Genomic DNA, 25,476 nt, shown 5'->3' on the forward strand with positions numbered 1-25,476 from the left:
CTTCTAAGGTTGATTGAGGTAAGAGGAAGAGGTAAGCGAGCAGATGAAATGGGAGAACGTCCTGAGAAGTAGGTCTGCTGGGCGACGAGGAATGGTCCTGAGGGATTGAAAGGTCTCGTCGCCTTTTTGATTTCTAGTAAGGGGATACAAGAGTATTATGCTATATGTATAGTTTAGCTCTATAAAAAGTGGATGAGCTGAAAAATATCCAACGGTGAGAAGGGGAGAAAGCCGAAACTGAAATTCTTCGCCTGAATCAGCTTGTTTACGTAATGAGCTTGTCTCCGGGTGTTATGGCGAATCCATTCCCGGTTACAAGATAACAATTCAATGTTTATCTATGATTTGCATCCATAAAGCAGGCATTTTGGACACTGTCCACGATATACACGCTCCCAGTGTCCCCTCTTCCTCCCCGACTGGCAGTTCGAGCTCTATAGATATCCGGTCTGAGTAGATTTACTCAGGCGCAGCGAAAGCCCGCGAGCCCTCACTGTCGCGATGGGTCTTTTCGCTGATATCGATGGGTGAGCCTTTACATCGGTCTGAAGCGTCCAAGAGTGCTTACACATTTTTTAATCGGTGTATAGACAATTCCATCGAGCGGTCGACATAGTACAGAGGTGAGTGATCTCCGCACTGCTGGACAATGGACCTGATGCGACGACACTTTTAGTCTACCGAAAGGAGGATCTGTCCAAACCTCATACGAGGAAAAATTGTGGCTATATTCGTTGTACAAACAAGGTCAGCTAAGTAGCGCACTAAGCTGAGCGGCTCAGAAGCTCAATCGTAATGATGATAGCGACGGAGGGGGACATATCGATACCCAGACCTGGTATGCTTGACATATTAGGCAAAGCCAAATGGTAAGCTAGCTCCAAGACAATCGTGTGAATGGAAAGCTCATGATCGACTTTTGCAGGGACGCATGGAACAAGCAGAAAGGTATAGATAAGCGAGAAGCGAAAAGACTATACGTATATGCTCTGCTGAAAGTGAGTCTGCGCCTTCTGTTCATCTTTGCGGGATTACATACCCTGCTCGGATCAGTTCTTCCGTATGAGCTGACACCCAGCTCCCGATTCAGATACTACGCAAACATGTCGATCATGAAGGCTGTCAATCCCGCATTGACGAACTTGAATCCTTCAATGCCACACAGGGCTCTTCCGAGACGTATCCACCTAGACCTGCTTCCCCCGCATCGTCCTCATCCTCGTATCATTCTTCTCAAGCTTCGCCTATAGCTCAACCCTCGCCGCCGAAATACAACATGTTGCCTCCTGACCCTCTTCAAGCCCCACCCGATGTCGCCGAAGGCATCGTTCCTCCTTCGGCATTGACTTCCTCCCATCGCTCTCTACTGAATCTATCTCAAGCTCACTCCCAATCGCCCGTTGCTCAGCCTCATGAAGGGAATTACCCTGCAAATGTGGATGTACCTCACATCGCATCTCGGACTCATAGTCTAGCGGGAGAACGAGTCACCGGAGGCTCAATCCATTCATTTCGACAAGGCCGAAAACCGATTCAGCCCAGTCATCCAAACGATCATACAAGACCTCAAACGAATTTAGGTATTTCGCAAAGTCAGACTTACTCCCATTCGCCTAATCTCGGAGTGAGAGATTTCATCCATCATCAAAATCAGATTCATACTCCACAACTGGAGTTCCCCCCTTCCTCTTCGCCTTACCTCGGCGTCAATCAACCTCATCCCGGCATGGGCGGACATACGCCAATAGCAGCTTATCCAAGTAGATTTCAAGGTCCAGCTTCCACCTCAACATTCACCCAGGCCCCCTTGAATCTCTCGATCAACTTGCAGAACATCCATACATCCCTTACTGCATTGCATGAGCGATTATCAGTTTTAGAGCGGAACCAATCGGTAATTCTACGGTTGAACGAGAGGAAACGACAAAGTTGGTTTTGGAACACCACGGAAGAAGATGAGTTGGACGCTCTCGAAGATGACCTGCGCCGTGATCAATATCCAAGTGCGAACAGGGCTTCGGATGGTCAGGGAACAACGCAGAGCCATATAACGGTGACAAGGGTCAAGCGCAAAAGGGGGAAATTGTCGGTCAGATTGATGTGGTATCTCCTAACCACGATCAGGCGTGCAGTGGTGGATGTGAGTGTAGGGTTGATTATCATGGTAGGCTGTATAGTAGTATTGGGAGGAGGATGGAGGAGGGCGAGATGGACTTTGGGGGTATTGCAAGCTAGATTCCAAAGATACCTTACTGAGGGTCTGTGAACGACGGCGGTGATTCAGAGGATAGAAGGCGCACGGTCATTGCGAAGACAAGTGCGATACAGTCTATAAGCTGTCTGTGCGAGTGTGCGAAGTTGTTATGAGCTTGATTGGTGGATATATACATTAGATACATAATTTCATCATATAATCTATCTTTGTTGTAAAGAAGCTCTCTCATGGAATGGTAATATTACCTTTGTACAAATGCATTCATCGTATGGCAATTCGGATCCCTTCTCCAGCTTCATTGCTCCATCAACAGAGTGTTTCGACAACTTTGGACTGGCAAAAGCTAGCGTGACGTAGTCTAGAAGAACCTATACCACATGAAAAGAATGAAGAAGAAGCCTATACCGCCTATAGGAGCCCACTTCCTGATCAAAGCTTGCAAGTTTATATTACGGGCCGCCTTTCTGTATTTCGCGGATTCCGATCGGAGCGAGGTTGAAAGGTGTGACATTCCTGAAGTCGATAAACAAGCTTGCGAATTAGCACCTTCTTTGACTGGGGAGAACCAATGCAGATCAAATATTGGAATACAGGATTTCGTGGAGTGGAGCGAGCGATGGTTCGTTCAAGCCGGAAAGGCGTACGATCTAAAGAGTCACCTCTCCATAGCAGATCTTCCATGTTCTTGGTCATGATCCTCGTGACGTCTTTCAGATTTTCATTCAGTTGATCAAGTTGGTTTGGCGGCTGTGACGATGAGGACGAAGCGGAAGCCGTACCGGCTCCTTGGGTTAATGAACGTGAGTCTCTATATAACCGAGTAGTCTTCGAAATGAATGTATCTACAAAGAACAGCGTACTCTTTAGCTCGGTGTGCTCTGCTCTCGATTCGGTGCCATGGCTATCGAGGATAGAAGTGACTTGCGACATCGGGGCGAGGATCACAGTACTCACCGAATCCCATAAATGCGTATGGCCTAGTCACACCCTCGATCTTCCCCTCGTAGCTCCTCTGGAACTCTTTTGAGAGTTCGTCCAAATAGCTGAAAGCCAGTTTACGGGGATATGAGGAATCGCATATACACATGTAGATCACTTTATCCACTATCAGATAGCTTGAGGAGCAGATTGGCCATGTCAGCTTTCGATAATTCCCCTCATCTCGGATCTAAACTCATAACAAGAGACTAGCGGCCGGAAGTAGGTGGATGCTGAGAGTTGACATTTGGACTTACTGTAGAGTATATTGACCGGATTCGATCGAACATGCCGGTTCACTATTAGCGTTCAGACGTCTGAATATCAGTTTTGATTGTTGTTTGTATTCCGTCAGTGCTTTTTCGGTCTGTTATGACATTGACAACGATATCTGTAAGCTTATGGTTTGAACTGCAATCACTGGGCTACAACCCAATAGAGGAACCATTCATGCTAAGATAGCTTGACAGGTCAAATAGGACTCACACTCTCGTCATCCACACTGGCTGCTAAGGGCAATCCATCGTGCACTCTGAATATCGTCGTTGATCGAACCATCTCGCTCTTCTAGCTGCGTACTTGTCGGGATTGGTACTTTGTGGTATTCTCACAATTTACCAGTGTATTGGTCTCATGCAAAACGAATGAGAAGAAAGCAAGTCCGCATAGTGCGTGAATGCAATTGAGCCTTTCTGTCTTCGACGTGTCGGCCAGGATGCATTTATGCGCATGCGGGGTAACACAAGGCCAACTGCATTACGTAACTCGCTTTCGCCTTTGGGCTTTCTTCTTTTATTGAGCATTGGTTCGTCATTATTTCCTGCTCTCATCTATATATCACTCCGCAGACTCGTCTGAAAATTCTGACTGCGCTCGAAAGGTGCTCAAGACAAGTCCAAATCGCTAAGAACCAACGATCAGCGCTGTCCTGGTCATAAAAACAGCCGACCACTGAAAGAAGAACAGCGGATCTCTGCCGAGACCTCTGCTCGAAGCTCGAAGCGATATCCGTCTTCTCAATCATCTTGGACAGAGGCAAATTCGGCTACAAAGTATTTGAAAGCCTCGAATAATCATATCATCTCACGCCCACAATTTGACGTCTCTCGATACCTGGCACCCCGAAAGACAAGTACACGTAATAGCGGATTCTCCGCCTAAACTTCGAGCTATCTTCATTCATCCCTGTTTTGACATCCGCCTGAAAACCAACTCAAGATGTCGACAGTATTCTACCGATGGGGAGCAGGGCGAAATGAGCAGCGAGTCACATTCGATGGAACGCATATATCGGTCTTCGACCTGAAGAGGGAGATCATTCTGGGTAACAAGATGGGAAATGGGAAAGATTTCGATATTGGTGTCTACGATAATGTCACTGGAGAAGGTGGGTTCCCTCACACTTCTCTCACTCTTTTTCCTCCTTCGAAGTCCCTGGGTTTCACTCTTTTTCCTCCTTCGAAGTCCCTGGGTATCTAATCCCTCTTGATCGATCTTCCTCCCAAAATGGTTTGATCATCTGTGCTGACAAACGAAATGCTCTATAGAGTTCAAGGATGACAATCATCAAATCCCTCGATCATCCTCCCTGATAGCTCGTCGTCTACCATCCTCAGCCAAAGGTCGGGGCAACGCACAGAACTATATCGTCGGAACATCAGCTGCAGACTCTTTGACGGGCGATCATCGAATAGAATCCCATGCTAGGCAAGCTATGCAGGATAAGCAGAATCGGCTGGGCGGTGTGAGAGGTTCAGGAGGGACTTTTGGAAGTCTGTCCAAAAGATTCGATGGCAAAGATGAAGTCAAGGTGAGTATCTATAACGTCTCAAAACAATTCAACCCGACTCGTATACATCTGTCCCACATCAAACGGCACTGACTGAATCGCTGACTGACTAAATGACCATTTGCTACAGCCTGGAGAGCGTAGTGTACCGATATCAACGGGGAATGCAGAAGAGGATGCAAAGATCGCTGCGGTGTTGGCGCAAGGCGCGGAAACATGGGAGCAGATGCAAGAGGACATGTCAGCGTGAGTGTAGTGCTGACATTCTTTCGTTGTCTCTTAACGAACATGGGCCTGGCTAAATTCGGACGTATGCAGAGGTTATCGAGCACCAGCAGCTCGAGCAGCTAGGACGAATAAACCTTCCGGATCAGCGGCAGGCGCAGCAGCTACATCAAAGTATGGCTTCGGAACGGAACATGATAAAGAGCCGCCAACGGGCTATATCTGTTATCGATGTGGAAAGAAAGGTCAGTAAATCTTGTTGTGTCGGCACACAGAAGTGGAAAAGATAATCACTGACAGCTGAACTTATCCTTCGTTAGGTCACTGGATTGAGAATTGTCCGGATAATGAAGATCCCGCCGCAAACGAGCGAAAGCGATTCGTCAGAGTGACTGGTATCCCCAGGAGTTTTCTCAAAACCGTCGAAACCCCCGGAGGGGTCGAAGGGTCAAGTGGAGGTGCGATGTTGACTGCTGATGGAGGATTCGTGCGAGCTGTGCCTGATCAGTAAATTATCGTTGCTTCATTCAAATCTCAAATGAGATCCTTGGAGAGAGTGAATCTTGCTGATACCCAAACGACAGACGTCAATGGCAAAAGCAAGCAGCTGTCAAACCGCGGGCTTTGACCGGATCAGATTTGCGAGAATCGAAACCGCTAGATATCTCCATCACATGCCCCATATGTAAGAAATTGATATGGGAAGCTACGAAGACACCGTGCTGCAAGACTTCATTCTGTGAAGAATGCATCACCAATCACTTGCTGGAGAACGACTTCGAATGCTATGAATGTGAATCGAAAGTGCAAAGTCTAGATAAGCTCAGTCCGGATACGGAACTGCGCGAGAAAGTCAGTATTTACATTGATGGGGAGGTTGACAGGTCGAATAAGGAGAAGCAGGAGAGCGATGAGGCAGATGCGAAGGAGAAGGAGAAGAAAGAAAAGGAGGGTGCGGAGCCAGGCGAAGACAGCAAGGAGGAGGTAAAAGTCGAGGAGGACAAAGGCGAAGAAGAGGTACGTGCTGATTCTCATACTACGATTGGTATTATCACGAATAGAGGCTGACTATCATCTGGTACTCCATTGGGGATGCATAGATTGAAGAAGGAGCGATATCTCCGTCGAGGAATGAACGGAATCCACGACCAGATCTAGAAGGATCTTCGAACGAAAATCAACAAGAAGATGGAAATTTCATCATAGGAGCTAATGGTCAATCTATCAACCTCGACACCTTGACTCCTCAAATTATAAATACTTATCTCATGGGTGTAAGTCGTATTCTCCTACTCCAGTCTGTTGACAAATTCGCCGCGGTCGCCGATTTGAGTCAACCTTTAATATGATGCTTTGACAAATGGCTGTGGCTAATTGCGATCATTTTGTTTCATGTATTTTATTTGCTAGGCGAAGAAAATGTTACTCAATCCCTTGATACTCGCTCCGGCACGTACGATGCTCAATCAGCAAATTCAATTACTTCAAGCCCAATTACTGAAAATGCAAATGATGAATATCAACAATGGAGGCGGGGTTATGGACTTCAATCTAGGTCAAATGAGTATGGGTATGAACACGAACACGAACATGAATATGAACGGGAATAATCAAATGCAAAATGGTTTCAATGGAATGATGGACAACGGCATGGGAATGGGAATGAACATGAACATGATGAATGACATGGGCATGGGCATGGGGATGGGAATGCCAATGAATAACGGTATGGGTATGGGTATGGGAATGGGAATGAACGGGAACGCGAACATGAATATGCAAAACCAAAATCAGCAACAGCAACAGCAACATCAATTCCAACCTCAATCTCAACAACAGAATTATCAGAATCAATACCAACACCAGCAACATTTCAATCGAGGTCGAGGTGGATTCAGAGGTGGCGCTCGAGGAGGTCGCGGCGGCGGCGGCGCTGGTGGAGGTGGTGGTGGTGGTGGTGGTGTAGGAGGAGGACCATTCGCACCTGCTTTGACGGGTCGTATGCCTCCAAGAGCAAATATGAATATGAACGCCGGTATGAAGAGGGGTGCCGTAGAAGATGATCAACTCGGATCGGGAGGGGATATGAAGTATCAAAAAGTCATGTAGTCTGCATACATATAACTCACGTCACTTGTCGCTGCATCTCGCTTAAATTACATCTCATCTCATCTCATCATCAAGGCTTTCATCTCAAACGCACATATGATCATATTGTTGTAGAGTAAATTATGACACATGCATCAATAGTGTAATGTGAGGGCATCCCTCCGACCGTTCAGTACCCGAAAGCCAGATCGGACTCGACAATTAGTGCTCAGCGACATCGAAGAGCACTTCGTGTGTTGTGATGGTCATAATCAACGTGATGGCATGGATGATACAGCTTACAACATATATAGTTAAAATGTCATACAGACCGAGAACCGTAAGTGGCAATTGGCGGGAGCAAAAGCTAAATAATATAATTCTAAGAGGAGAAGCTTACTAAATGACCATGCAAGGATGGAGGATGAAAGACCTGATACTACTAGCTAAATTAAGCAGTAATGACAGTATCCCCTCTAGCTTTTCTCAGCGCATCATGATATCCCGAAATTTCATTCCACAACTTCAAAGCTTGACCCATTTCTTTGATCGAGATGAACTTGTCTCGCCAGAACACCTGATTGGTGCGTGGAATCTGGTGGTCAGCGATTGTACATTTGCATATCGCCATGCCACTCAAACAATCGACCATCCAAAGCAAACCAAACGAAACGACTCACATGAAGGGTATCGCCAACTTCCCTGAACAGCCGTGCTCTGACCATGACCGGTCCATAAGTCCGGATATACGAACAGTAGTACTCGGATCGACGGACGGCAGGTATAGGTCTACACGAGGGTCTGTCAGCTTCTTCCCCATCCATGATAACATTATGAAGCAGAGGAGTAGTAACCGCGGTAGTGGATAATAGGTTAGGAAATTGGTATTTACTTACCCCTTTTGATATACCCATCTGTTCCAACAACAAGCCATGAATCGTTGTTTCTCGGAAAGCTATACGATTCCGAAAACAATGACATCGTCAGTCTGCTTATTTTTTGCTTTCAGTTGCGATCTAAGATCGAACGAATGACGTAGGAGAGTGAGTGGAACTCACATGATATCGAGTCCAAACAACGGACTAAAGCGAGAAGTTGACAATGCAGTGATCAGTCAGGCTCATTTACCGAAATTCTGAATCGTTCGTTGCGAATGAATCGAGTCTAGAGTCTGGCTCTCGCTCACGCTCAACTCACCTCTTCGTGATCTCTGATCAGATGTCTGATCTTTCCACCATCCCACACTTCGTCAAGTGCAGGAAACAGATCCGCCAATGTACCGGGATCGATTCGGGTCGACCATTTCGTATATCCGTTGACTCTGTTTTTCATGATCGGCCCAACCAGACCATTTGAGGTAGGAATTAATTGGTCAACTTCTTGCGGCTCCAATTGTATGGCTGTTGAAGGAGGGGGTATCATATGGGACTTGAGTAAGAATTCGTCTGTTCTCGCTTCCAGATTGGATAAGAGCAAGTGGGGTGATCCGGGTATGGTACTGTTACCGACTGGCAGTGTCCTCGCGAGTGCTCGCAATGACGATGAAGTATAAAGCTGCGTTTCCTTCGTAGGGTCTCTCTGACTCGTGACTGCGCTTCCCATGAACACGTCTCCATCATCCGCATACTGACCATCACTGTACGGTTCCGACGCATCGTGAATCCCAACATTGTCGGTCTCCATTGGAGTGGCCATCAAATGGTCATCGTGTATAGGGTCTGAAACGCCAGGCAGAGGCGCGGTGGGTATCTCGAACGTTGCGATTTCCCGATTAGATATCGTCAAATCCCTTGTTTCGTCGTCCATCTGAACAATTGTCGTGGAGGCCACGCGCCTCGTAGGCCTAATCGGATCATCAAGTGACTTGATGATTCGGCTGGCCAGTGAGCTTCTGCCTTCTCCAAGTCGTACAGTCGCATCGATCTTCTCAGCATGCGCTACAGATTGCTGACGTAGCTGGTCTGTCTCGCCATTCTCAGGAGGCTCAGAAAGCGAAGCGACTTGTAGCTTCCGGACATGAATCTTGACGTGTCCTTGCCTTTGGGAATCGTCTTGAGCAATCCTCGGCCTCGAATCATCGGACGAAGCAGTATCCGATGGACCAGACGACGCGGCTGCAGCTAACGGCATGAAATGAAACGTGGCGGAGTAGTGTCTTGACTGCGTCAGAGTCCACCAATTTCACGCTTCAGCTCGATTGTCAATCATGACATGACGGAAAGACGAGACACTAGACAGTATGCTTACCGGATGAGTGCCTCCTCGTCGGTAGATGTCTACCCGGAAGTTGCCTTCAGATACGACAGCCAGGTATGTGGCTATATCCTCTTCTCTTCCGAATGCACGAAAATCTTTACGTGTCAGCCCGGAAATACTCTCAATCACTTTGGCCGGATCATCGAAGAGCAATTGGGGGCGTGACGATGAGCTAACATTCTTGCATAACTTGACGGGCAAAGGAGGTAGGATCTGCGCAGGATCAAAAGCCCAGGTCGGTTCGGGTTCCAACTTCAACACATGTCCGGTCTCGTTGGACAGGCTGAAACCTCCATTAATGGAGAATGCTCCGTTACCATTAGGCTGCGTCATCACACTGGTATCACTTTGGAAAGGCTCTGACCACAGAACCCCATTAGCGTAGAATTTCGCGGTCATCTTCAGTCCTGTTCCGGGGATCATCCTGGACGATGGAACGCGTGCTTGATGCTGTCGATTGGATTGAGTCAAGTACGGTATGGGGATCTTGAATCCGGAAGGGCGAATCTCCAGACGGTCATCGAGGCTCATGTCTATAGAGAGAATCGAAGTCTCGCTCTGGCGTGCGTTATCAGAGAACCCCTGGTCAATTGAATCGCCATGCGGTTTTTGAGATGAAAAGTGGAAAAAGCTCACGTTATCGCGGAAAACTTCGATCCTAACGCTATCTGGGCGATCCTCCACGTTGATAACCGGAGCGATTGGTCGGAACCGACCGAACTTGATCATGAGAAATCGGTCTTCTCGACTGAAAATGCGATGAGAGTTCTGTCAGCACTTGTCTCACAGCTTCGCTTTCAGGAAGCGCCTGAGCCTCACCAAGTATGTATGTTCCCTTCCCTTTCCGTCCAATTGTCCCAAAATCGAGCAAAGCCGGGAGGACTGGACACGAGAGAAGACTTGGTAATGTAGTCCGCGAGATATGGGAACCTAGTCAGCGCTATGCCCCTGGTGCCGACTCGGATATTTCGTTTGAGAAAGGGCAACCTCCTCTTGTGCGGGTAATCCTAATGAGATATTGGATTAGCGAGGGATCAGCGATCATATGTGCGGATACAAGCGCCCAACAGAGCAATGCTTACGATATGTCGGTGAGTCTGACTGGCGGTCCTCCTTTTGCTTCTCAATTTCGCCAACCTCGACTTCCAAATGTCTGAGCCTACGCAATCTGGGCCCCCGTCGCGCGTATTTGGAAGCCTTGTTTTCCAATAATCATCCAGGCCATTACAAGCGATCTGCCAGATCTGGTTCAAACGTCCTCCTAAATCTCGAGCGCCCAGCCCTTCCCCTGGCGCTCGTCTCATGATAATCGGTGATAGCGGATCGTGCACATCGATTCTGTTCCTCGAAGACCGCAAAGTCTGATCATTACGGTCTGGAGAGAAGCGCTCAGGAGCAACGCGCTCTACTACGAGTTCCCGAGCAATACCAAGGTTCCGAATGTCGGTCGGGTCAGCATCCTCCTCCTCACTATCGTCCATCGTCAGATCGATCACCCCCATTGCCATCCTTGATGATGCTGCGTCCGCGTCATTACTCGTGGCCGTGAACTTGGCTCGTTTGGACGATTGATCTTTCGGTGACACAATCTCGAGCCTCCGCTTTCGGGGATTGATCCGAGTTGGTGAAGCTAGACTCGACGCAACTTGGCTTGTCGACAAGTTGTTCGCCGGTGTTGAGGCATCATTGGGGCTTGGCGCGAGCGGGAGCAAAGTTGCCATTGAGAGGTCCGAGTCGTCAACCGGTCCAAGAGATGCTGCCGCGGCCTTCGTTTGATCAAAGCGATCAGACATGCTCAGCGATTCGACGGGTTGTGACTGCATCAGGCTCACCACATTCAAAGTCCGATAGCGAGCACTACCCAAAGTATTTCGACCCAGGGCGTTCTGCAATTGGTCCGTCGATGGTCGAGTAGTTCCTGATTGCTGAGGAGTCGTCGTACAACCATTGGAATCAGGGGTTCTGATTTTGGGCTTCCGGGGCATGCGATTGACGTCGAGAGTCGGCTTATGAATATTCGTTTTGGGTTTAGGGACGGACAGTGAACTGCCGAACATCGATGTGGCTGTTGCTGATGTAGAGCTGCTTCCATCCGCACTTTGAGTCGGCCCTTGCCCATTTCCTCCACGGCTAGCTAGCTGGGAAGAGGAAGAGGCCGAAGAAGCAGGTGATTTCGATGTCGCAACATGTTCTCCACTGGCAACTATTTGTGAAGCAGAAAAAGAAGAAGAGAGGGAAGGAGCTGTCGCATCGAATGTCACCTCCGTCGTCGTAGTCGTCGTAGTCGGTGTTTTTGGTTTCGTTTTCGTTCTCTGTCTGGCAGGACTACCCGAGCAAGTATTCGGATCTGGCCCGGAAGTATTGCTTGATTTTCCAACATCGGCGATTTGCCGTCGAAGGTAAACATTGACCATCGCTGACCAGTTGTCCGGAGAGCACTCGCGACGTATTCCATTCCGTCCATCTTTGACGAAGGTCCCAAGTTGCTCCGTACTATACGTCTCCCAGATCGCTTCTCGTCGTTCGCGCGACCCAATTGCAGGGAGACCCGGTACCACATTTCCATTCCCTGTCATTTTGCTAACTTTTCCTTGGTTAATATTATTAGACTCGTGATTGCTACTGGACAGCGCAGGTACAGTTGCAGTTGCAGGTACAGGAGAAGGTGCCAACGGGTCTGCGCCTCTAGAGGACTGGTCGGTTGACGGATTTCCGTTAGACATAGAAAGGAATGTTGATTGCGATGGCAAAGGCAATCGCATGGGACGGGTGGAAATTAGACCTGGGGCCTGGTCCGTCTGTCCATGCTTATTCACCTGCACCTGCTTCAGCGCCTGCTGTAGCAGTCGCGCGGATGATCGAGCAGCCGAAGGTGAAGTCGAGGAAGCCGTGGTCGTCGCATCGTCAGGTTTTCTCGAAGCATTGTCTGATGAGCAGGAAGAAGGTCGCAAGTGGGCCGCATGAGCGGATGACGAGGAAGGTCGCGGGGGTAGTGGATGCCGGAAAGAAGAGCTAAGTTGTCGAGTGGGTTTCGAGTTGGAATTTAAATTGGAGTGAGAATTGGGGGATGATGGGTTCATCGTTGTTGTTCATACATGTTGACGATGCTTCGTGTGCTTGTCCAGAAGGTATAGCCTTGACCTTCAGATGCAGCGCAAGTTCAGGCTACCAAAATCGTCTTCTCGGGCCATACTCAAGCAAGGGACTATAGGCAAGTGTGCTAGAACGGTGTGAAGCAAAGAAAGAAAGAAACATGATCAAGCAGCAGTTAAGCAGTGGTCAGTCGCGTGAACGATGTTTACGAGTACTTGTAATGTTGTTGCATCCAGGGTCATTCTTCAAGTCACATGACATTCATATTCACATCCCTCAGACTCATCCATGTGTCATTCGTTGCTATACTGTTCCCGTGCTTCAACGAGGGTCCTATTTGTGCTTAGCCAAGACTGCATTGAGTCGGTCCTATCGATGATCAACCATCAGCTGCAACCAATATCATACGGAAGGCCCAACCTTCAACAGCGTCTGGGAGCGGTCACTATCCGCTTGGTAAGAACACTCACTACCACATCGCCTCCAATTACGCCATCGAAGCTCTTCTTCCTCTGTGCATCATGCATGCCGATTAGTCCTTCGAGAGAGCCACAATGAGCTAGAGCATACCAGGCGCAAAAGATATTGAGCTCGAATTCGACCGTCAATATCTGGAGCTCTCTTTCCTACAACATGCGCAGGACCAGCTCAGTGACAAAGCACCGCTACTTCCGAACAAAAATTTGACTCACGTTTGGTTCCCTACTCAGCCAAAGTCGATCTTCGTAAATCTCCTTATATCTCACATGATCTACCTTTCTCGATTCCCGGCCATCATCAGCGATGAGCCATCTGATCACCCTCGTCACTTCTTTCGCGCCATTATACGCAAATACCAGTTCAACCTCTCCCACCGGCCCACCTGCGCTAGCCAAAGCTCTGGGCAATAAGTCTCGTATCCGTTCAATCGCTTGTATAGTACTGTCATTTAATGGATTAATTTTCTTCGAAATATTCTCATCCTTCTCATATGCCATATAGCTGATACACTCAATTACAACGACTATCCTTCGGAATCTCTGGGCGGCGATCTTCAGTTCTTGCAGTAAATCCATGGCCGTCTTGGCTAGGGTCCTGATATCCCGCAAGATCATAGCAGTGAAAGGTGATATGACCATATCTGTGTTATGCATTTTTTTCTCCCTCTCCACTATCTCGAACCCTTCTGTCTTCAATGCTCGGAAGAACGGCAGGTTCTGAAGGACTGACATGGCTACCAGTATCGGAAGTGGGGTCTCCGACTTCTGAGGGTTTGGCCGGCAAGCGTTTGAGTACCATCGAGGGTTTCTCACTGAAGAATTTCCCGTCCAATCGGAAGACATTTCATTTCCTGTCTTGGGACTTGGACGTGTCGATTGTGACTCGTGCTGAATGCTCTTGAGGTCTTGGCGCTGCGAGAGATCAAGCAATCCGTCAAGGGTGAATGGATTGGCTGCTTCCCCATAATTGTTCGAGGCAAGCTTCCCCCCTTCTGTGTTCGTACGTCCGATGTGATTGTTGATCAGACCCTGGAGGGATTGAGTGATGCGAGCGGAAGGACCTCTTCCATGCCGGTACTCTTGTACAGGATCGCTACCCCTCTTTTGAGGTATAATGTGGGATCTAGGCTCATCACCTTGCTTGGGAGCTATTTCTTGAGGGGGTATAACACGTCGTCGGACAGGTTGCAGTTTTCTCGGCACATCGGGCTCTCCCGTTGATTCAAGTTGCCCGTTAATGCTGTATCTTGAATGCAGATCCAGGATCTCGCGCTCTGCTACACCTACTTGATGCTCGATCTCAGGCGATTGTCGAAAGGCTGAGGGATTGAGATATTCTTTAAAGACTGATTCTGTCGATTCATCCCAATCTTGATCGCCACCGGGTGTAGAGGTAGCGACCAAAGGCTGTATCACTGACAGAGAAGGAGACATCAGATTGTTTTCGAGAGACCATCGTGTTCGTAGCTGGCCGGTCGTTGGCGATGAGATGGGCGTCGGGACCAAAATCTCGTTTGAGTTATCAGGATCGTGACATCTGTCCTGTTGACTGGGATATGAGGGTGCTATCTCGTCTAGAGTCATATTGCCAATCATACCTTCCGGTTCTGTGCACAAAACGTCGTTAGCTTCACGTACACTGTCACGGTCAGTTATCACCCGACTGACTAATGCTCATGTCCAAATCCTTGCCAATGTATCCCTTGTTAACTATCTTGTCATGGTCGTTGTGTGTCATTGAACCGTGAGCAGGAATTCGGGGACAGGAGAGGTCCGCAACATTGCTTAAATCATCCGGATTTGCGAGTTGCGATTCGCATTGCCAGGCTTGAAGCATAGGCTGATCTTCCGTCTGTGATATACTCTGGCGCAAATGGCAGATGAGTACAACCCACTCGCTCTATCGCTGAATGTGACGAAGGACTCACCTTGAATATCTCTTCACCCGCTGCTAACTGTTTTGCCAACAATGGATGGTCCGCCGTTGCTCCCTTGGCAATATCCATTTGAGGCTTCAACCATTCCTTCCGCTTTTCGAGCATGGCAGTGATGCGTTGCTTTTCTGTATCTGTGCACTGCATTTGCCATTTCCTGTGTATAATATCAGCTGACGTCAGCTTCCAATATGTCGAACGTTCCACAAACAACCCACAGTAACTTGAAGTGATCCGTCTGCTCCTCCATGGGCGGGATCACCACTTTCTCCAAAATCGCAAACTCTCCTTTACCGCCGACTCTAAATTGCGACAATTTTGATGGTAGGATACCTTTTCCTCGTGAGAGATCAATGGTTTTCTTGATCGCCTTGGATGTCAGCATAGTCTCCATCGGCTGAATAAAATGACGACATGGATCTTCAATCGGTCTTTCGAGTATCTCTTGGGCCGGTGATTTGATCATAGCTTTCTTCCTGCGTTGTTGTGCGGCATTGCAGAAGTCGACTACGCTTTGAGAGACCGATATAGGCTTCGAGATGGCTTTTTCTGGCGTATAGTTTTTCGTTGCCTCTTTGAGTGAAGCTCGCAGTGACAGGAAAGGATCATCTTTCTCTGATGTCTCAAGCTCGAAAGGCGTGAATGACTGGATGATCTGAAAAGGGAGGAGTCTTCAGACTTGCTCTTCCTATACCACTTGTGAGAAAATGAAAGTTTGTGTGAGGCTCACTTTAGTGATTGCCTCTCTGGTTACTGCTTGATGATCGTCCTCGGGACGCCAGAGCTGCCTCAGACCCAAAGCTGGGGTCTGATCATGGTGCCGCCGCTGACGGGAAGAGCGCTCCATCGTGTGGCTGGATGAGGGTATGCTTGCGCGCAGTATCACAGAGAAAAGGAAGAAGGACGAGGCGACGAATTGACATCCGAACCATAAGTCATTTTATGTATAATGGTGCACAGTGTTTTAGTGGCCTGTGCGTCCGTGAATGATGGCTACACACGTCATTCACCCATCTCCCATCACTTGCTAACCATACTGTGTTATTGAGAGAAACACTCTCTCACTATTATCGCTACATGTCGATCGTATAGATGCTTACAAAGATATTACACTTCCAATCGACCACCACCTACACCCGCATCAATCAAGATTTTCTCCCTTCCCTCCCCTCTTGTCCTTAACCAATCAAGAGCCTCATTGATCTTTTCCAACTCCGTCCAATCTCCTCTTCCTTTCCCTCCTCTCGCACCCTTTTCTTTCCCTTTGCTCTCATCGTTCAGCAAGTCCTGCTTCTCCTCGGCTATGGTTTCGGGTGAAATTCTGATTCTCAGTGCTAACCAGTTCCAGCTTTTCACTTCCCTTATCCATTCTTCCAGATCCTCTTCCCTTCCTATGGAATACATGATGCCCGGGTGTCCAGTCTTAGAGAACCCTATCAAAGATAATTTCGACGATAAGGATATGAGGTCCTTCCGTTTAGTCGAGGACAAGAGATGATGCGATATCAATAAACAATGGTGGGGCTTGGAAGGACTGTCTTGAGGAGCCTCGGGTCTTCCCGACTTCGTGGGAGATTGTGTGGACGGGCTAGATGTGGAAGGAGCTAAGATAGATAGGAAGTGTGTGGTAAGAAGCTGATACAGTGGATAGCTATACATACAAATACAAGAAATCGTGTAAGCTGGACGCGGACGCAGCATATGAACCATGCATCAAATGTGCGCAAGACCATTGCTGAACTCACTCTTCTTCCTCTTTCCACTCTTCCATCTTGTCCTTCACCAACGCCTGCCACCTGGACGCCTCATCCCTACCCATCGAGGGGCTTTTGACCTCGACCCCTATAGCATCTTTACTGGGATACCCTTCGCTGATAGACGCATGTAAGGACAGATCGCTATCTGTACTTGTGATGCCGATCGTTCTTGGCCATATACCGGATGGCGAAGATTCAAGATTCTCCGCTGGCAGAAGCGAAGAAGCGATCAATTCGATCTCGGTGTCGAGGTCATCCTGTACACTCATCGCACTAGCTGGCCATCATGGCATATGAGGGTCGCTTCTAAGTTGTGATCATTGTCAAATGCTTTGTCGCTTCGCCTAATCCATGCAAATGCCTTCATATTCGCATACACACCAACTTTTACGGCGTTGGGAGCTCCAGTTCTCAGGTACGCTGTGTCACGTGGTCGAGTGAACAATTGACTCGTTTTTACGTTAGTCTTTTGTCCTTATCTTAACGTAGACCGTCTGTCCACAGGTGATAGGATTCGAGCATTTCATACCGACACTGAAAGTACAACTCACTCAAAATCACAGAGCATTCATAAAAGTCCCGCTCTCAAGCGATAAGATGCCTCCTTCCCTTCCATCTCCTTCTGGTCTATCCCGAGCTACAGCCGCAGCCGCGTCCGCAGCGTCCGCTCTCCCTTCTCTCGCTCGGAGCACAACCACCTCAGCCGGAACAGCCGTCACACCGAACAAACCACCTCCTTCGAAAGACCATCATGTGCAATCTTACTCCGCCGACGCCTTCCCTCTGGGATTCAGCGTCGCCTCGACTCATGCAGGTATCAAGAAGAAGGCTGGAGCTCTCGATCTCGGTATCTTAGTCTCCACTGCTGAGACCTCCTGTAGTGCCGCAGCATGTATGACTCGGAACGTCTTCAAGGCTGCTCCCGTCACCGTCACATCCGAGCTTCTTCGAACTGCCAACGGGCGAGCTAGGGGTTTTATCGTCAATTCAGGTTGTGCCAACGCCGTCACTGGGAAGAAGGGTTTAGAGGACGCTTGGTCAATGTCAAATAAAACTACTTCCCTCCTCAAGCCCTCCTCGGGGACTGGTAACGAGAAAGAGGGTACGTTGGTAATGTCAACTGGAGTCATCGGACAACATCTCCCCATCTCCAAGATCCTAGATCAGATTCCCAAATTAGTCGAGGGGTTAGACAGTTCCCCTCAATCATGGTTAGATCTCTCCAAGGCATTTATGACTACCGACACCTTCCCCAAACTCCGCGCGAAAACCTTCAAGCTCGGCACCAAGGAAATCAGGTTGGTGGGTATAGATAAAGGTGCAGGAATGATAGCTCCCTCTATGGGTCCTCCACAACCCCCTCACGCAACTCTGCTGGGCGTGATAGCCACCGATGCAGCTGTTAACCCTGAGGATCTGCAGAACGCTCTCAATTATGCAGTGGACAGGAGTTTTAACAATATCACTGTCGACGGCGATATGTCGACGAACGATACGATTCTTTGTCTGGCGAATGGTGCTGCCTCAGGTGGTAAGATGGAGGAACTAAGCGAGAAATCGAACCCCGAGGAATTTGGTATTTTCAAGGAAGAATTGAAGAACTTTGCCGAGGAATTGGCTCAGTTGGTTGTGAGGGACGGAGAAGGTGCTACGAAATTCGTCACTATCAGAGTCAAGGTGAGTGGTGCTATTCACAGAGATGTTTCCCGACGTTTACTCAGTGTCGCTCACGCCTGTCGTCTTTGATCAGGGTGCAAAAACCTACGAAATTGCCAATGCCGTCGCAAAGAGCGTCGCCAATTCAAGTCTGTTCAAAACCGCCATGTATGGAGAGGGTGAGTGACACTCTTCTTGCTTTCCTCTGTGTCGCACTCAGTGTCGGTTGATCTTTCTTTGCTAAATCCATATTTGCTTCACTTAGATGCCAACTGGGGTCGAATCCTATGTGCAGTGTACGTCTAGCCTGAATCACGATTCGTCATATCACGAAGCGCGAGCAGTGAGAATTGCGATCAATTACTGATCATGGGATTATTTCGTTCAATATAGCGGCTACACTCCATTATCGCCCAACCCAATCTCTCCGACATCAGTCTCCGTCTCATTCCTCCCTCCAGCCTCGTCGGGCAACACCACCCCTCTCAGACTACTGACCAACGGCGAACCGGAGCCTAACATCGACGAGGAACGAGCTAGCGAGATCCTCAAAGAGGAAGATCTCGAAATTGAGATTGATCTCGGGGATGGGAACGAAGAAAGTAAAGTTTGGACTTGCGATTTCTCCCATGAATACGTTACTATCAATGGAAGTGTGAGTGGGCGAGCGTTTTCCTTCTTCTTCTTGCATCACTCCAAGAAATATCGTACATTGCATTAGAACGTATTGGACAGGCTAACGGGTCTGTTTGATCTGTGTTATAGTATCGAAGTTAAACAGTTGCTCAGCGATACGAATACGGGAATGTAGCTCGTCCTCAGTGGAACGAATAGACTTCGAAGATCGCAAAGTCTGCAGAAAGTCTCACTCGAATCGAATTGCGATTCAGGTAGTGGGGAGGAATCGAGCACAGCATGCATACATGGACAGAAGCATGAGCATGAGCAAAAGCATAGAAGGACATGATATTTGACAATGCATGATGATATCTGCCATATGGAATTGACCTGTACATAGTCATGATTCAAATGGTCGCAAGGAATACTGGTCTGCTGAGCTGAACCTTCCTATGAACGGAATGCCAATATAAAATGTGAATGTGAACGTAGATGAAATTCCGAAAACGAGAAAAGAGGGTATAACAATGCGAAGGGTAATTCAGAATCATCGTATGATGACCTGATGCTGGGTAACGGCGATTCGATCGCGGGATGAAAATGCCATGATGGCTTGTTTGCTTGTTGCTTGTTGCTTGTTGCTTGTTGCTTGCTCGTTGGACGGTCGTCCGTTTGTTCTTGTTGAGAGAACGAAGATGATTATATACTGTAATTGCTAAAGAACCCAAAAGTCTGGTAAAATACTGTGGTCGTAATCGTTATCGATACAACAGTCGAAGCTGAAATGTCGATTGCTTCTTTCTGTTCTTCCTCTTCTTTCTTCTTCCTTCTTCCGGCTCTCACTTTCGCCTTTTCCGTTTCATCCTCCCGCAGATTCAAGGGCATTCTGAACTGACAATGACATTACATCGTTCAGTGGGCATCCACCTCCATTCCATCTCCTGTTCGTCCATCACCGTGATTATGAACATGACTGAGAGAATTGGAAATATCTTCTACCCAAGTATCATGCGCCCTTGATTTATTCCAACTCCCGAAATAATCCAAACCCAAGTCCAACTCATTCGACATAGCTATATTATCTGCTTGATGGAGTTGTTGGTGCTGCTGATGTCCTTTCTTGGGTATATGATGTCCATGTCCATGTCCATGGCCGTTGACGGGTGAACAAGGTGGCGCAGGAGGTAAATTCTTGCAAAGCGGTACGAAGAACGCGTGAAAGCCTTTTGCTTTTTCCACTTTGAGCTCTAAAGACATCTGGACGTTCTTCTGCTTCTGATTCGTCGATCCCGATGATTTCTTCAGAGGTTTATTGGGTCTCGACGTTGCCGTTGACGTTGACGGCCCTGCGACTGCACCAGTGGAAGTCATTCGGTGTGGTATGGATGGCCTGGAAGACGAAGATGGCGATACAGAGAAAGGTGTTGGTGGCATTGATAAGGATTGACCAACAGTGTACTGTTGTTGGGTGTGATTCTGTATTTGGCTATGGTGGTGATTGGGATACTGGGCCGAAGACAGATGAGGGATCGGCGTTGGTTGTGAAGGGTTGTAACCGCTTGAACTTGGAGTAGGGTAAGAAGGGTATGAAGGGTTTGAAGGGCGACTCAGACCTGGACTTGAATGGACATTGAATTGTTGTTGAAGAGGGAGCTGTTGACGTTGGGGCTGAGGATGATGTATGTGCGGAGAAGACATCAGGAAAGGTGATTGGGGTCGAGATGTCGGTTCGCAGAGCATTGTGAGTTCCGAGTCAAGGTGCCTGTTATAAGGCGGAAGGGAGAATACCAATTCCAGTTAATGAAAGATGAGTGATCAGCTAAGAATCCTTCTCAGACCATCGAGGATACTCACGATGTCGATAGGTCCTCTTTGCTTCGCTTCAAGAGTGATCTGAGCTCTGACAGTGATTATCGACGTTGTCGTTGAAAGGGGTTCCTTCAGCTACGTATCTAGGGGTCTAATTCGTTGCGCCGTTTTGACCGTGATGCGATGTTCAGTCGAAGTCGTGGTCACGGTGAGGTGTGGTGTGGTGTGTTTCGACTCAGGGTCAAAAAGTTGCTATACGCTTTTCTTTTGGCGAGTTTGCGAGTTTGGTATGATTTTCGGATCTGAGCGAAGAATGCTATTCGGGTGGGCGTTTGTCTAGTATTCTGGACAGTCAAATTCCGTTTATTGAGATGAACAACGAAATAGTCTTTCAAATGGTGATGGTGTTGGGATTGTTTGACACGTAAGAAGACGAGGATGCTTGGACAACGTTGTATTCTCTTTCTAGACTCTAGTCGATACCGGCGGTTATGGCTTGCTTGTATCTTGCTCGAGTATGGTATGTTAGAAGAAAAAGGTCTCACTTTTTCACTTGTGCAGGATGGATTCAGGGTCTGATGGCAGGCGCTAAGGGTTGATTCGTGGGAATCTATCAACTGGATTCCACGCGAGCAAAGAGAATTCAGGGTTTTCGAAGCAAATGTCAGGTCTATTAATTGATGTTAAATCTTCGAGACGTGAGTGGCGCAGAGCGTACAGCATACAGCAGCTTGAGAAGAAGTCAATTTAGGGGTGTTGGAGTGCTGGAGAATGGCAAATTGGTTTGACGATTGATTGATCGATCAGAGTTTGTAATGAGCCTATGGAACCTGTGGCAAATTCCATTGGCTTGGGAGTGTATACCTGTTCAGCTTAGCGAAGTCAGGTCAAGACTATATGAGTGCAGAGATGGCAAAGCCGTGTACACTGTCTCGACTTTCGCGACGTCTGGAATTGTAGAGTAAATCTCAATCAATCAAGAGGCAAAAGAGAGAAGAGTATATAAGGTGCAATTTCGACTATGAATTTCTGTGCATCAGATGGGTACATATATGTAAGAAGCAGGTGAGGAAGGAGCGGACAGCGATTTCAGTCGGAGATTGATCAGCTGCAGGTGCTGCAGGTGGATAAGTCGATTTCAAATCGCGATTTGTGTCGGCGTCCCAAGTATTCAAAGGCCGCTTTTGCAAGATGAATGGAAATGTCGAAAATGATAGGAGGGCCACCTGCTTCGTGTAGTGGGGCAAGCCTGAATCTGTCATCCTGGAGTCTTGGAGAACAGGTCACATCACAAAGGATATCACAGCCGAGATCGGAAGACACGCTGCGCCTCAACCGTCTGGCTGGCTGGGCTTACAGCCAACATTCCAGCGATACTAACAACATATCCACAAGAGCCTGCGTCTCGTCTCGTATACGCATTTGTGGAGCATGATTGAGTGATGCTATCAGAGCTGCATGAGAGCCGGCGGCTTCGCTATCTTCGAGCCTGACTATCCTATGAGTTTGAGCGCACAGACAGAAGTACGTGCTTTTGCAATCCAGCTTGACACATACTTGTAGATGTCCCAATTTTCAGAATATGTGCCATTGAGGCGATCCGCTGCGCCTGACTTGAAAGAAGGTATGCGCTCTCAAATGGGAGTTGATCAGTCCAACGTATCTCAGGCATACTCTGAACCTTGGACTACGCTCCTCCCCCGGTATGATCGGCAATTTTCTCTCTTGCTATTACCCTAGAAGACAACCACACGTATCCAGCGATGTCACAGCATCACAATATTATAACGTCGGTGAAGGGAAGAGCAAGAAGATCACATGGATGAAAGTCAGCTACATTTGTGATCTCCGCAGAGTAACAAGTTCCGTTCGAAGCGGAGTCTCAAGCTCGGATCTTGATGAAGGTTCACAAATTCTCTATTGCACTCCGATCAGCGTCGCCGGTCTGAATCCAGTCAGGGAAGACGAACAGGTGCTTAGATTGATAAATTGATATGTTCGATTATCTCATGCACGATGAGTCTCTCCTCCCGTTGGTCGTTGGGAATGTCACAATCTCCATTCTTTTCAATGACATCGAACGTGTCGAACAATGGGCCCAATGAAGGAAATGCTCAGGCAGACGCCCGGAGTCAGTGGGTCGAGGAAGATATGAAATGTCCCGCGAACATCTCACATCTTACATCACAAATCAAAGGAAAGTAAGAAATGATGCATTTACATGAATACCATGATCCATGAAAGTTCCGCAAGTACATCATTGTCAGCGTCTTGCTTGAGACAGAACCCGATTTGATGGATTGGATTACACTCGTCCAGCTTGTCGTCTCGATTTGCCTGGTCTTCCACCTGTTCCACCTCTTCCACCACCGCCTCCCCTTCCACCGAATTTACCCCCACCTCGACCTCGTCCCGGCTTTCCACCGCCGAACGAGAAGTCATTCGTACTTTCCCGTGTGTTCTGCTTGTCCCGTCGTGATGAGCCGCCCAACGAGTATTTGTTATCTCGGACATGTCGGGGCATCTGCACACCCGTTGTGCATTGGATTGATCAGTAATTATCGCTATTTACAGGTGATCGACACATGCTCGTGAATTGCAGTGACTCACCTTGGCTTTATCTCGCCCACCGCCTCTTCCGCCCCTTCCACCACTAGCACGTTCCGGTTTTCCTTCGATTGCGTCCTCAACGGAGATACCGAATTGATCATCGTCACCATCTTCACCCAGCTCCATACCTTCCTTTCGTTCTGCAAGTGCAAAGATTCGAATCAAATATCATATCAGTATATCGACGCTTTTCGAACAGGAAGGAAATGAGCGCCCAAAGGACTTACTCCTCTTGAGACCGGATACCCTATCTTGGAATGATTTCTTATCCATCTCCCGCTGCTTGAGTTTCTCATGTTGGATCTGTTTACCGAACTTCTTGAGATCTCGTTGTTTCTTAGCTGCTTCTGATTTCTTGATACCTTGGCTACAAGACCACTCAGAATGTCAATCGACAGGTGCTCGAGCGAGCCAACGGAAAATTTAGTAAGAACACTTACGCTTCTTCAACAAGCTTGGTCCTGACTCTCTCCATGTGCTCGTCGGATTTCACCATCTCAGCATAATAGTCGTTCGGCCTGGTGAACGGTATATCGTGCTTCGTAGCGAGCTTCTTGGCTTGCGGTATACATTCGAGCGCGAGTTTATAGCTATATTGACCAACCGTTAAGTAGAGCGCATGAAGGGGCAATTGAAAATTGAACTTACAAAGCCATTTCTCTTTGCAGATCTGTAACAAGGCAAGATTAGCTCAATTCATATTTTCGTAGAATTAGTTCACGAATATCGCTTACCATCACTTGGGTCAACCTCGACGATCTCTTTGCTATTCAAGACAAGATGTTCCGGCCAAGGCATGTTTGTCACCTTGATGCTATCTATTATCGTTCTCATCGCGGGCTACAACCAAAATCAGCTCGCCTTCATACTGTTGGCCTGAAGGAGATAGCTGACCTTATTGTTGATTGTGACTTTTCGCATAGGCACAGCATCCTCGTCCACCGATACATCCGAGTTCAACCCGTCAAGCGAAATAGCGTCTTCATCGGGTTTTTCGTTGACTATCGTGTTATCCAGCTAATCGTGAAGTGCCGGACGATGCAAATTAGTCAACTTCCATGAATTGGGCATGTTTTGCATGAGCTTACCTCTATGACCTCCTCATCGGCATCTTCCTCTTCCTCTTCCTCGTCCTCATCCTCCTCGTCTTCGCTGTCCTCGTCCGACAAAGCTTCTTCGCCTGAAACTAGCTCTTCCTCCTCTTCAACACCATCCTCATCCTCGTCCTCGTCCTCGTCCTCAACTTCATCTCCTCCCAGTAAGGCCTTTTCGAACTCGTCCAGGTCTTCTGGATCCACCAACTCCATCAACCTCTTCATACCTTCTTCACTTATACCATAATCATCTTCATTTTCAGAACTGTCTTCATCTGCTTCCTCGGACTCCTCTTCAACCACTTTAGGTGCTTTGCTTGGTTTGATGACTTCTTCCTTCGCCTTCCCTTTCCCGACCTTGAGTTTCCTGGCGTCTTTCTTGCTTAGTGTGACCATTCTGGCTACGGGAATCAGCTGTATGGATAGGTTGAATGATGCAGGATAACACAGAGGACTGAAATTCAAAATTATTTCTGTATGAAGCGTTGGTGGAGGTCCATAAAAACACCAGATGAGTGACTGCCACTTGAGCGGGAATACGGCATTATCTCCCATAACCCAGACTCTGGCGGCGAGCTTGAGCTTTTTGCTTACGCTCTCAACGATTCAACTGGACTGAAGATTAGGTACTATGTTTAATATCTCCTCGCTTCAACCTCAATCTACCAAATCCAACTCTACCGAACCCCGAAAACACGTCGAAAGTTAGCAGAGAAACGACCAGCGGTGCTTCAAGCTCGAAAATCTCGTCAAAAGCCCATCAGTCATCCTCTAGCTACATCGCGTGAACCCCTTACCTTCTCTCTCATTCTTTGCTCTTCTTCGGTTTCCCATTCCAATTCTTCTGGGCTCTTTCAAGCGTGTTGTACAAATAG

General features: G+C 48.0%; 9 protein-coding genes across 9 annotated transcripts; 3 read left to right on the plus strand and 6 right to left on the minus strand.

The window, feature by feature from the left end:
• Positions 1-501: 501 nt before the first annotated feature.
• On the plus strand, positions 502-2,266 carry I303_105099 (uncharacterized protein; the record flags this gene model as incomplete). Its single annotated transcript, XM_018408748.1, has 6 exons — positions 502-527; positions 591-623; positions 677-747; positions 806-869; positions 926-998; positions 1,091-2,266. The coding sequence occupies 6 exons, from the start codon at positions 502-504 to the stop codon at positions 2,264-2,266; spliced, it is 1,443 nt and encodes a 480-aa protein (XP_018262439.1).
• A 307-nt stretch (positions 2,267-2,573) lies between these two features.
• I303_105100 (uncharacterized protein) lies at positions 2,574-3,751 on the minus strand (the record flags this gene model as incomplete). Its single annotated transcript, XM_065969095.1, has 5 exons — positions 2,574-2,728; positions 2,860-3,057; positions 3,170-3,330; positions 3,451-3,560; positions 3,680-3,751. The coding sequence occupies 5 exons, from the start codon at positions 3,749-3,751 to the stop codon at positions 2,574-2,576; spliced, it is 696 nt and encodes a 231-aa protein (XP_065825167.1).
• Positions 3,752-4,411: 660 nt separating this feature from the next.
• I303_105101 (uncharacterized protein) lies at positions 4,412-7,316 on the plus strand (the record flags this gene model as incomplete). The annotated part of the gene is made up of 9 exons (XM_065969096.1): positions 4,412-4,580; positions 4,741-5,003; positions 5,113-5,228; positions 5,301-5,452; positions 5,528-5,714; positions 5,792-6,224; positions 6,308-6,481; positions 6,618-7,122; positions 7,174-7,316. 9 exons carry the CDS (start codon positions 4,412-4,414, stop codon positions 7,314-7,316), a joined length of 2,142 nt encoding a protein of 713 aa, XP_065825168.1.
• A 430-nt stretch (positions 7,317-7,746) lies between these two features.
• On the minus strand, positions 7,747-12,631 carry I303_105102 (uncharacterized protein; the record flags this gene model as incomplete). The annotated part of the gene is made up of 10 exons (XM_018408745.1): positions 7,747-7,872; positions 7,976-8,084; positions 8,192-8,250; positions 8,354-8,377; positions 8,493-9,455; positions 9,543-10,109; positions 10,188-10,299; positions 10,371-10,558; positions 10,634-11,317; positions 11,384-12,631. 10 exons carry the CDS (start codon positions 12,629-12,631, stop codon positions 7,747-7,749), a joined length of 4,080 nt encoding a protein of 1,359 aa, XP_018262436.1.
• A 346-nt stretch (positions 12,632-12,977) lies between these two features.
• I303_105103 (uncharacterized protein) lies at positions 12,978-15,904 on the minus strand (the record flags this gene model as incomplete). Its single annotated transcript, XM_018408744.1, has 7 exons — positions 12,978-13,013; positions 13,115-13,270; positions 13,337-14,730; positions 14,792-14,987; positions 15,052-15,214; positions 15,276-15,712; positions 15,788-15,904. The coding sequence occupies 7 exons, from the start codon at positions 15,902-15,904 to the stop codon at positions 12,978-12,980; spliced, it is 2,499 nt and encodes an 832-aa protein (XP_018262435.1).
• A 260-nt stretch (positions 15,905-16,164) lies between these two features.
• Positions 16,165-17,083, minus strand: I303_105104 (uncharacterized protein; the record flags this gene model as incomplete). Its single annotated transcript, XM_018408743.1, has 2 exons — positions 16,165-16,708; positions 16,803-17,083. 2 exons carry the CDS (start codon positions 17,081-17,083, stop codon positions 16,165-16,167), a joined length of 825 nt encoding a protein of 274 aa, XP_018262434.1.
• Positions 17,084-17,411: 328 nt separating this feature from the next.
• On the plus strand, positions 17,412-19,191 carry I303_105105 (arginine biosynthesis bifunctional protein ArgJ, mitochondrial; the record flags this gene model as incomplete). Its single annotated transcript, XM_018408742.1, has 4 exons — positions 17,412-18,491; positions 18,565-18,649; positions 18,736-18,766; positions 18,864-19,191. The coding sequence occupies 4 exons, from the start codon at positions 17,412-17,414 to the stop codon at positions 19,189-19,191; spliced, it is 1,524 nt and encodes a 507-aa protein (XP_018262433.1).
• Positions 19,192-20,000: 809 nt separating this feature from the next.
• Positions 20,001-20,828, minus strand: I303_105106 (uncharacterized protein; the record flags this gene model as incomplete). The annotated part of the gene is made up of 1 exon (XM_018408741.1): positions 20,001-20,828. The coding sequence occupies one exon, from the start codon at positions 20,826-20,828 to the stop codon at positions 20,001-20,003; it is 828 nt and encodes a 275-aa protein (XP_018262432.1).
• Positions 20,829-23,202: 2,374 nt separating this feature from the next.
• On the minus strand, positions 23,203-24,997 carry I303_105107 (uncharacterized protein; the record flags this gene model as incomplete). Its single annotated transcript, XM_018408740.1, has 8 exons — positions 23,203-23,421; positions 23,508-23,647; positions 23,735-23,874; positions 23,948-24,097; positions 24,156-24,177; positions 24,242-24,347; positions 24,402-24,524; positions 24,596-24,997. 8 exons carry the CDS (start codon positions 24,995-24,997, stop codon positions 23,203-23,205), a joined length of 1,302 nt encoding a protein of 433 aa, XP_018262431.1.
• Between the last annotated feature and the right edge of the window lie 479 nt (positions 24,998-25,476).

The sequence above is a fragment of the Kwoniella dejecticola genome, chromosome 6 (genome assembly GCF_000512565.2).
Source record: "Kwoniella dejecticola CBS 10117 chromosome 6, complete sequence".
NCBI lineage: Eukaryota > Fungi > Basidiomycota > Tremellomycetes > Tremellales > Cryptococcaceae > Kwoniella > Kwoniella dejecticola.